The 11,344-nt window shown below is 50.8% G+C and overlaps 1 protein-coding gene across 1 annotated transcript in view; it reads left to right on the top strand.

Moving 5' to 3' along the window:
* Positions 1–2,316: 2,316 nt before the first annotated feature.
* The window catches only part of LOC107104133 (matrix-remodeling-associated protein 5-like), a 24,825-nt gene continuing 15,797 nt past the window's right edge, over positions 2,317–11,344 (top strand). Inside the window, exons 1-5 of the mRNA XM_015404055.1 lie at positions 2,317–2,596; positions 2,686–2,929; positions 3,004–3,133; positions 7,074–7,464; positions 7,692–11,320. Coding sequence (XP_015259541.1) covers positions 2,745–2,929; positions 3,004–3,133; positions 7,074–7,464; positions 7,692–11,320 — 4,335 coding nt within the window. The 5' untranslated portion in view covers positions 2,317–2,596; positions 2,686–2,744. The remainder of the gene's footprint in view (positions 2,597–2,685; positions 2,930–3,003; positions 3,134–7,073; positions 7,465–7,691; positions 11,321–11,344) is intronic.

Raw genomic sequence — 11,344 nt, 5'->3', positions numbered from 1 at the left:
TTCTGCTCTCTCTGCTTTTTCTCATAGTAGCTTCATCTGGTCTGACCTCTTAACCTGATGCTGCTCAGGCTTCAGGAAGCGCCTCACACTCTTCTCTGATCTGATTGGCTGATGCTGGCCATCCCAGCGAGGAAACGAGCCGCTGTGGATCAGAGATCTCTGAGACAGGAGTTACTGTCAGAGAAACGGATACGTCCATGGAGACATCCTGTTAAACAGAATATCCAGGAACAGCTGTTTTCCCATGAAGCTTGCTCATTACTCACCGGCATAACTGAGTGATGATGTCCGTCTCGTCTTTCCCGCAGCTGTAACGCGCGGTTACTGTAAACATGGACAGACCTCCCAACACGGAGCTCTCCTCTCCGTCTCCCTCCAGTTTAGGCTTCAATCCTACTTTTACATTTTTTGCCGCAAAGCAGGAAAGTTCCAGGTTCCTTTAAGAATATGCAGAACATGTGCTGATCATCAGAATGGACAAAACAGCGGGTGGTGTGGACAGGCTAGCTTAGCTCCCAATGTGAACATCAAACAGCGGTTTCTGCTTTAATATTCAGCAGAAAGACAGCAGCAATCCCACATCCAACAGATGTTCTCCGTCAGTCAGAGGAGGCTTTAGTTCAATGACAGGCTAGCATGTCAGGAACCCTCCCCTCATCAGCAATGCTACATTTTGGGATAAACTCCCTCCCTCGCTGCCTTGTTTTGTGTCCGGATGCATCATCCTAACCTGACCTGACCTCCTCTGGAAGGTTTGGAACCAGACTCTGAGTCCAAGAGACGGCGGTGGAATCTATCCCATCCTCACAGCGACCTAACCTGCTGATGCTACATAGCTCTATGTGTTTAATCTTTATGGAGTCCTTCTGTAATGAGTGTTTCCCAGCAGCTGGCACCCAGGTGCAGGCCTGCAGGCAGTTCTGAGACCTGAATCCCTGACTGCCACCAAGGAGATGGTGGACAGGAAATGACACGTTTCGCCTGAAGAATGGGAACCTCTGCAGCTCTGAAGGCTGATTTTTGGTTTTGGCACATTTGGACAGAGAGGCTGCAGCTGCAGAAGGTTCTGGAATCCAGAGGAACCTAAGGGCCCCGTGGGCTAACAAGTTTAAACATTCAGAAAGAAAAAGATACTTTTTTAACACATATGCCATGTCAGCAAAGTGCTACCCTTTCTTCTAATATCGGCCATTTTTGATGCTTGACCTTCCAGTATCCAGAGCTAGCATGAGCTAGCATGAGCTAGCATGAGCTAGCGGTCGCATGAAGACACTTTAAACATTCAAAAAGAAAAAAAAAACTTTTTAACACATAGAACAGTGTGTTCCACTGGTTTAACGCTACGCTAACACCCACCATGTCAGCAAAGTGCTACCCTTTCTTCTAATATCGGCCATTTTGGATGCATGAACTTCCAGTATCGAGAGCTAGCATGAGCTAGCAGTCGCATGAAGACACTTTAAACATTCAGAAAGAAACAGATACTTTTTAACACATAGAACCGTGTGTTCCACTGGTTTAACGCTACGCTAACACCCACCATGTCAGCAAAGTGCTACCCTTTCTTCTAATATCGGCCATTTTGGATTCATGACCTTCTGGTGGCCAAAGCTAGCATGAGCTAGCGGTCGCATGAAGACATTACCTCAAAGCTTGAAACTATGAGTGAAAATGAAAACAAGATTTCCTTCCTGAAAGGTTTGTATCTAGGCACCTTTAGCCGTTAGCTTATAAAGCTAACGTTATTAATGAGAGTGGCTAATTTAAATACGCTGAGAAAATAAAGGGTTTAGGTTTTTCATTAAAAAATCTTTTTTTTGGGAGTTTGTTGGAGACGAGCAGGACTGATCATGGACGACAGACAGCAGTTTTCCTGCTAGCTTAACGCTTGGTAGCCAACTTTGGCTAAAGCGCTTCCCTTTGACTTTTAGCTTTAGCTTCCAGGTTGAGCATCATGCTCCATGACTGAGTCTCCATAGGAAACCTTTCAGGTCCAACAGCTGTACGTGACCCAGAACTTTACACCAGAAAGCCTGGAACCCAGCAGGTTTTTAAAGAACCAGGTTCTGCTCTGACCCACAATCTCACCATGAAGGGTTCTGGAGGTGGATCCAGGACCGGGTCTGGTTCCTCACAGAGAAACCGTCCGGGTCAGCCGGTCTGCACCGACACGTTCTGAGCAAACAGCCTTCAGCCGCTTCCTGCACTCAGGATCGGTGTGTCTGGATGGAGGAGCAGGAGGAGGATCTGCCCTGCCCTCCGTCAGACTCCTCCCGCTGCGTCTCCTGCCTTCGCTTTAGGAGCTGCTGCTTCACTCCCTTCAGACTGGGGCTGAGGAAGCACTCTGGATCTGACCTCTCCTCCCGTTTTCCTCCCAGACGTCTCCAGTTTTCTCCCCCAGTTTTCCTCCCAGACGTCTCCCGTTTTCTCCCCCAGTTTTCCTCCCAGACGTCTCCGGTTTTCCTCCCAGACGTCTCCGGTTTTCCTCCCGGACGTCTCCGGCTCTCCTCTGTCCGGTTTTCCAGGCTTGTTTGAGGTCATAGCGACAGGATGGGTCAGGAGGAGCTGCCTGCAGGGAGGTTCCCAGTACTTTGAGGTGAGTGCTTCCTCATCTTCTCCTGCCGCTCCAGGCTCTGGTTTCTGTCTTCTCTCTCCAGTTAAATGGTGCATAAAATGTGATTCCAGGCAGACAGACTCAGACTTTCCAGGCACTCCAAGCAGCCCCCCCCCTGCCGTCTGTGAGGATGAAGAGGGAGCACTGCACGCTGTGGCTCCTCCAGACTCTCCTGGTGCTCCTGCCCCCTGGGCTTCCTGCTCCCTGCCCCCGACCCTGCTCCTGCCCTCATCCGGCTGAGCTGCACTGCACGTTCCGCTCCCTCCTCTCCGTCCCAGGCGCCGTGTCCCGGCATGTGAAGCGCGTTAACTTGGGGTGAGGAAGGGATGCAGGGATCAGCGGAGCGTGTTTGTTCTGGTGATCCAGCTCTTCACTCTGCATGTTTTCAGGTTTAACAGCATCGGTCACATAGGGGTCGGCTCCCTGTCTGGGCTGAAGAGGCTGGAGCTGCTCATGGTCCACGGCAACAACATCCACTCTCTGCCCGATGGAGCCTTCAGGGACCTGGCATCACTTCAGGTACCGGCTGAAGAACTGGTTCTGATCCAGTAATCCTCCCTTTAAAGCTTTACTGGAGGAACCAGACCTTTAGTGAACCTCCATCAGTGTCTTCTGTTTTTCCACCATCAGGGTCGGGTTAGAGATGCTCCACATTCAAACACCTTTATTCACAAACACGTTCAACACCAACTTTATTCTGTGTTGGATTATTTTACACAATAGATTCAATGATAGCTCGACAAATAAAGCTTAAATAACGCATCCATCCATCATTAGATGTGTGAGTCCTGAAGAGTGGGAGTCATTGCAGAGCTCCAACACTCACCCAGGTCCATCAGGGGTCAAAGGTCAGACCTGCTGCTCTTATGTCTGTGGTCTTCAAACAACAGGAGGCACTTGGAGGAGGGACCCATGCTTTTCACTCAGCAGGCAAACAGGTCTATAGAGGAATGAAAGACAAACATCCCGGGCCGTCACCAGGAACAGACACCAGGAACCGAAACCAGGAAACAACACTAGGAACCCACACCAGGAACCTACAACAGAAACCAACACCAGGAACCAACTCCAGGAACCTACAACCGAAACCAACACCAGAAACCAACACCAGGAACCTACAACCGAAACCAACACCAGGAACCTACAACAAAAACCAACACCAGGAACAAACACCAGGAACCTACAACCGAAACCAACACCAGGAACCTACAACAGAAACCAACAACAGAAACTAACACCAGGAACAAACACCAGGAACCAACAACAGAAACTAACACCAGGAACAAACACCAGGAACCTACAACAGAAACTAACACCAGGAACAAACACCAGGAACCTACAACAGAAACCAACACCAGGAACCTACAATAGAAACCAACACTAGGAACCAACACCAGGATCCAACACCAGGAACCTACAACAGAAACCGACACCAGGAACCAACACCAGGAACCTACAACAGAACACAACAGGAACCAAGGAACAAAAAGCAGGAAGGAACACAAAGAACAAAAAAAAAAAACAATCCCAGGAACCAACAGCAGGAAGGAACACCAGGAACTCAGAACCAACACCAGAAACCAACACCTAGATCAAACACCTGGAACCAAGGAACAACACCTGGAACCAAGGACAAACACCTGGAACCAAGGAACAACACCACGAACCAACACCAGGGATCCCAAGAAAGAACCAAGGATCAACACCTAGAACCAACACCAGGGACTGAACCAGAAACCAACACTGGAACCAAGAACCAACACCATGAATGAAGCACAGACACCATAAACCAAGGAACGGCACAAGGAACCAAGGTAAAACACCAGGGTCCAACACCAGGGACTGACGTCAGGAACCAAAACCAGGAACCAAGAACCAACACCAGGAACCATGAACCAACACCAGGAACCAAGGAACAACACCAGGGATCAACGAAAGGAACCAAGAACCAATACTCGGAACAAAGGACCAACAACAGAAAGCAAGGAACTGCACAAGGAACCAAGAAACAACACCAGGAACACTGACACAAGGAAAAACCATGAATATACACTAAGAACCAAAACCAGAATCAAACAACTAACAGCAGGAAAAAATACCAGGGACCGACACCAGAAACCAAGGAACAACACCAGGAACCAACACATAGGACCAACACCATGAACCAACACTAGGATCCACCACCAGGAACCAAAAGCAAGGACTGAAAGCAAGGACCGACAACAGGGTTCAACACCAAGACCCAGCACCAAGGACCAACACCTGGAACCAAGGACCAATACAAGGAAACAACAAGAAGGACCTACAGCAGGAACAAAGGACCAACTCCAGAGTCGAAAACCAGGAACACACACCAGGGACCCAAACAGGAATTAAAACCAAGAGCATTAACCAAGAACTAAGAACAGGAGCCAACATCAAGGACCAACACTGGTAACCAATTACCAACAGCATGAATCAACACTGGTAACCAATGACCAACAGCGAGGACCAACACCAGGAACCAACACCAGGAACCAACACCAAGGACCAACACCAGAAACCAAGGACCAACACAGGAAACCAAAACCAGGTATAAAAGTAACAACACCAGCAACGAAAACCAAGGACAAACACAGGGAACCAAGAACCAACAACAGGAACCAACACCAAGGACCAACACAGGGAACCAAGAACCAACACAGGAACCAAGGACCAACTCGTGAACCAAGAACCAACACCAGAAACCAATGACCAACACAGGGAACCAAGAACCAACAGCAGGAACCAAAACCAGGAAACAATGACCAACGGCAGGAATAAATACCAAGGACTATCACCAGAGACCTACACCAAGAACCAACACCAGGAACCAAGAACCAACACCCGGAACCAAGGACCGACACCATAAACCAAGGACCAACACCTGGAACCAGTGGCCGACACCAGAAACCAAGGATCAACACAGGAAACCAAGAACCAACACCAGTAACCAACACCAAGGATCGGCACCAGGAACCAAGGAACAACACAGGGAACCAACAACCTACACCAGGAACCAATACCAGGGTTGGAACACCTGGAACCAACAACAAGAACCAATACCAAAGACCAAAACCAGGAACGAAGGACATACACCAAGGACCAACACCAGGAACCAACACCAAGGACCAACACCAAGAACCAACACCAGGAACCAAGGTCCGACACCAGAAACCAAAGAGCAACACGTGGAACCAGGGGCCGACACCAGAAACCAAGGACAAACACAGGGAACCAAGAACCAACACCAAGGACCGACACCATGAACAAAGGAACAACACAGGGAGCCAACAACCTACACCAGGAACCAATACCAGGATTGAACACATGGAACCAACAACAAGAACCAATACCAAAGACCAAAACCAGGAATGAAGGACCAACACCTGGAACCAACCCCAGGAACCAAGGAACAACACAGGGAACCAAGAATAAACACCAGGAACCAATCCCCTGGACTAACACCAGAGACCAACACCAGGAACCAACACCAAGAACTAACACAGGGAACCAAGAACAAACACCAGGAACCAACAACAAGAACCAATACCAAAGACCAACACCAGGAACCAACACCAAGGACCAACACCGGTAACCAATGACCAACACCAAGGACCAACAGTGGTAACCAATGACCTACATCAAGGACCAACAGCAGAAATCAACAACAAGTACAAACACCAGGAGCCAAGGACCTACACAGGGAACTAAGAACCAACACCAGGAACCAACACCACGGACCAACCCCAAGACCCGACACCAGGAACCAACACCAGGAACCAACACCAGGGCCCAAAACCGGATCAATGGACCGGTGCTGCTCAGACCTGACTAATGGACCGGTGCTTCCGGTCTCTGAATGGATCAGAGTCACCCCTTTTTGATGTGTTAAGTAGGGCTGCTGATCTCAGCCCAGCAAGGTTCTGGATCTGATCCGGAGATAACCTCTGACTGTAAACATGGTGACCCTTAAATGGATGAGATCCACATCTACCTGCTTTCTGGGGGGTTGATGTGTTGTTTTGGTCATTTCTTGTTTTAGCATTAGTCTGCTGTGGCTCAGCAGCTCTACTTCATGGTTCAGTATAGATCTAAACCTAGACAGGCTGCTGCGACCACTCCTAGCATCAGGTAGACCGTCTGGTGAAGGTCTCTGTGCTCCTTCCCAGCAGGTCTTTATTAGCTGGGCTGTTTTATTGATACTGACAGATTCCAGATGATTTCTCACTATGCCGTTAGCCCATTTAATTATTTTCTTTTTCATTCAAGTCATGTTTCCATGGTCTGTTTGATTACTTTTAATGACGCGACCAGTTGGGTTGCTGGAAACATCTGCTGTAAAGGTTCCTGTAATGGCTCCAGTAGTTACACACCTTCTCTGTTCTGACTCCCACCTTGATGATGTTGTGGATCATTTTGAAACCTCTCTGTTATTCAGATGCTGAAGATGAGCTACAACAAGTTAAAGGAGATTAACCGGCGCACGTTCCACGGCCTGTGGTCCTTGTCCAGGTTGCATCTGGATCACAACCAGCTGGAACTCATCCATCCGGACGCCTTCCAGGGACTCACCTCCTTACGCTTCCTGCAGCTGGAGGGAAACCACCTTCAACAGCTGCACGCCACCACCTTCAGCACCTTCGCCCTCAGGGACCAGTTCTACATCTCCACGCTGCGACACCTCCACCTGTCTGACAACGGACTCACGTCTCTGCCCTCCCAGCTGCTGGGGACCATGCCCCACCTCGAGAGCCTGTACCTCCATGGTAACCTGTGGACCTGCGACTGTGGCATGAGCTGGTTCCACGACTGGGAAAAAGATTCACCAGGTGAGATTTCTGTGTCCCCTGTATGCACTGAACTGGGCTTCCCTTTTGGGGGAATTCCAGTTCCCTTTTGGGGGAAGACCAGTTCCCTTTGGGGGAATTCCAGTTCCCTTTGGGGGAAGACCAGTTCCCTTTTGGGGGAATTCCAGTTCCCTTTTGGGGGAAGACCAGTTCCCTTTGGGGGAAGTACAGTTCTCTCACTCTAACTGTTCTTCTCTGTGCTTCTCCAGGGGTTCTGAAATGTAAAAAGGACCGAGACCTCCCAGGTGGCCAGCTGTGTCCTTCATGCTCCTCTCCCAGACCGCTGAAGGACACTGACCTCCATGCTGCTGCTCCCCTGGTCTGCAGCAGCCCTGTCATCAGCCTCCTTCATGGAACGTCACCTCCACCGGAGTCAGAGCGTCAGATGCTGACCTCCAAGGACTTTAAGGACCCAATAGGTAACATATCTATGGGCCTCTCAGATGAACATGGGAACAAGTTAGATCTGGAGTGCAGTGTAGATGAGCTGCAAGAGCCGTCCAAGGTCAGCTGGGAGCAGGTCAGCAAGCTACAGCTACTGGCCAACGTCAGCCTCTCAGTGGAGCTGCAGTGCGCCGTGGACAGGAAGAAATACGAGCAGCTGTGGAAAGCAATCGCTTACTACAGCAACGTCCCCGCCCATCTGAAACGGGGCCCCGCCCTGACCAAAGAGCCTGAGCTGACCTATGCGTACGAGCAGGATTCTGAGCTGGATGCCGGGTACTACACAGGGCTAAAAGTCCAAATGTGGGCACGGCCCGCATGGCTGATGCAGCCGTCTGTGGAGCTACAGCTGAACCGTGCTGAGTCATCAATCAGAACGGTGATCCTCGCTCTCAGGACCACCCTCTCAGAATTGGTGGAAACGGAGCAGCAGCAGAGACTGGGCAGGACCTGGGTTATGATCGATTCCACAAACAGGACACGTAAAGTTATGAGTGCAATCCTTGGAAGTCCCAGTGAAATGTTCTGTAACGTTCGGAGCTCCGACCCGGCGGAAGTCCGGTGGACGCTGCCAGATGGCTCAGAACTGGCCAGCCCTTACAGCGGTCCTGGAAACAGAGTCTCCGTCTCCAGAGATGGACGGCTGAGAATCACAGCTGTTACCCACAGTGACACCGGAACTTTCTACTGCATGGCCAAGGTTCCTGGAGATGTCGCCGTGCTTTCCTTCTACCTGTCCGTCCAGGAGTCCTCCAGTCCCCCACCAGGAGACGACACCTCCGCCGTTTCAATGGAGGAGTTTGCGGGAAACCCCATTTCTATGGACTGCCCCGCATCCAGCTCCCCGGATGCTGAGATAAACTGGATTCTTCCAAGCAGCCAAATAGTTCACTCCCAAGACAATTCCTCCAAAGCCTTGGTGCATTTTAATGGTTCTCTTCATATCTCCAAGACTCAGGTATCAGACAGCGGGTACTACAAATGCGTAGCTATAAATCAGCATGGCGCAGACACTATGGTGAAAAAGGTCAGTATTGTCAGACGCAGCGGCCTGATCAGACCTTTACGCAGGTTTCCAGTGAGACCACAGTCGGCCTCAGGAGTTAGCACACAGGTCAAAATCCCCACGGAGAACGCAGAGGAAGCATCGGGCGACGTTGATGCGTCTACGATACGCCACCACATCAGTGGAGTCAGGAGGAGAATCCCAGGGAATCTAGCCCCAGGGAGAAAGGGGATTCATCCTTCCAGAAGCACCTGGCAAAGGCGGACGATGCTACGGGGGTCGCACACTGAAAACCAGAATGGTTCAGCTGAAAACAGGAGGAGGAATCATCTGTCCAAAAGCAAAATCGACCCAAAGAAATGGGCGCACATCCTGGCTAAGGCCAGGGAGCGGGATGCTGTGAGCCCACTTCCTGCTTCCTATCCAACAAAGATTGAAAAAGCCCTGACGACCGAGTCATTGAAAACTCCTGACAAGTCGTCAGATGGCGTGACTGTACATGGTAGCAAGGATCAGCAATACCTCCCCGAACAGTCCACAGAACCACAAATCAAGGAATTCCCCACTCATGGGGAGGATGATCATGTGACAACTGAACCTTACAGTGAGCGTGGCGCCGCTAATAACAGCAGACACCTCACTACAGCACCCCATCCCACAGAGAGAGCTTACACTGCACAGCGCACGACCCAACACACAGAGCCAAACCTAGTCACGAGTTCAGATAGTGGGTTCTCACTCCCCCAGACCACATCTGTTCCCCCGCACGGCATCACAATCAGCCAGCCCAGCGCGCGCACAGCCAGCGGCAGCACGGTCCAAACAGCTGATCCCTCTGAGGGAAGGCAGAGCGGGGCCGAGCCGGATGATGTCATCAGCTCCATAAATCACAGATTCTCATTGGAAAGTCAGACGAATTCTGTAAAGAGAGAGGGAAGTGGACACTATCTGGGGGAGACATCAACTCTGTCACAGTTTGAACCCAAGGACGCCACAGAGTCACGTTCTGAAGTCGAACCATCGAAGTCACCTTCAACGGCTCCTAAGCCTCCCAGTAGAAGAAAGTCGGAGTCTAACAGGCGGCCAGTCGGCTCCAAAAGACGAAACGGCGGCCGGAGAAAAAGGCCAAACAGGAAGAAAGAAAAGCTGGACGCCTCCAATACCATCAGACCTGCAGCCAAGGCCTCGATTTCTGAGCTAAACACAGAACAGCCCCGAGTTACAGTCGGTTCAAGCAGCGCCGTTCCATCCACAGGGAGCCAAGCTGCGTCATCAAGCAGACTGAGTCATAAAGAAAGCTCAGTCCTCAGGCAGAACCACAAGGCGCTCACAGAGACTTTCCCACTCCCAGAGACAAAGGACGGCCGTCTACTCCTGCCAAGAGTGTCATGGCAGAGCTCTACAGCCGCACCGTCACTTCCAGCTTTGACTCATGGAAACAGCATGCTGGGGACTGCAGAGGTCTTCACATCAGCTCTGCTGAGGTCTGCAGACTTTTTAGAGGACAGCTATGAAACCAGCTTTACAACAGAACCAGCACCTCTGCTGCACTACGACCGTCTCACTGGCCGTTACGACTCTTTGACAGAATCGCAAAGGGTCCATCAGGCAACTGGGATGGAAACCTCAACGCAGCCTTACCAGTTTACCTCAACTGCTTCATCCACGGCGGGTGGTCAGAAGGCAGCTTCCAGGGAAACTTCCAGAGGAATACTGTCAACTTCCAGGAGGCTTCCCAAGCATCGGAACCACAGCTCTGGTCAGAAGGAGGTAACCAAGACGGATTTAACGCCCAGAGAAAACCAGCAGACGTCTCTGAATGCTTGGACAGACGTTATGAGAAGCTTGGAAACAGCTGTAGCTTCCATTACCTCAACACTGCCTCCACATGTTTTACTTCCTCACTCACATCGTCAATCTACCTTCCAAGACACAACAATCGCAGGAAGAGACGTCATCACCTTGAACTTCCATCCTACAACCTTCCCAACCAATCACAAGCCGTCTAACACCAGTCCAGCCATTCAAGTGTTGACATCTATCCCTCCACCCACCGTGGTCTCACCTACGCCATTTCAGAGGACACCAGTTCGTCCGCAGGGGTCCACACAGGAGAAGCGGACACCTGTTCGTCCGCAGGTGACCACACAGGAGGAGGGGACACCTGTTCATCCGCAGGGGTCCAAAAAGGAGGATAGGACACTTGTGTCCACACAGGAGAAGGGGACAGCTGTTTATCCGCAGGTGACCTCACAGGAGAGGCGGACACCTGTTCGTCCGCAGGTGACCTTACAGGAGGAGGGGACACCTGTTCATCCGCAGGGGTCCAAAAAGGAGGATAGGACACTTGTGTCCACACAGGAGAAGGGGACAGCTGTTTACCCGCAGGTGACCACACAGGAGGAGGGGACA

The sequence above is a fragment of the Cyprinodon variegatus genome, unplaced genomic scaffold (assembly GCF_000732505.1).
Source record: "Cyprinodon variegatus isolate N-32 unplaced genomic scaffold, C_variegatus-1.0 Scaffold1626, whole genome shotgun sequence".
NCBI lineage: Eukaryota > Metazoa > Chordata > Actinopteri > Cyprinodontiformes > Cyprinodontidae > Cyprinodon > Cyprinodon variegatus.
The sequence above is the reverse complement of the archived record's forward strand: the minus strand, read 5'-3'. Positions and strand labels throughout refer to the sequence as shown.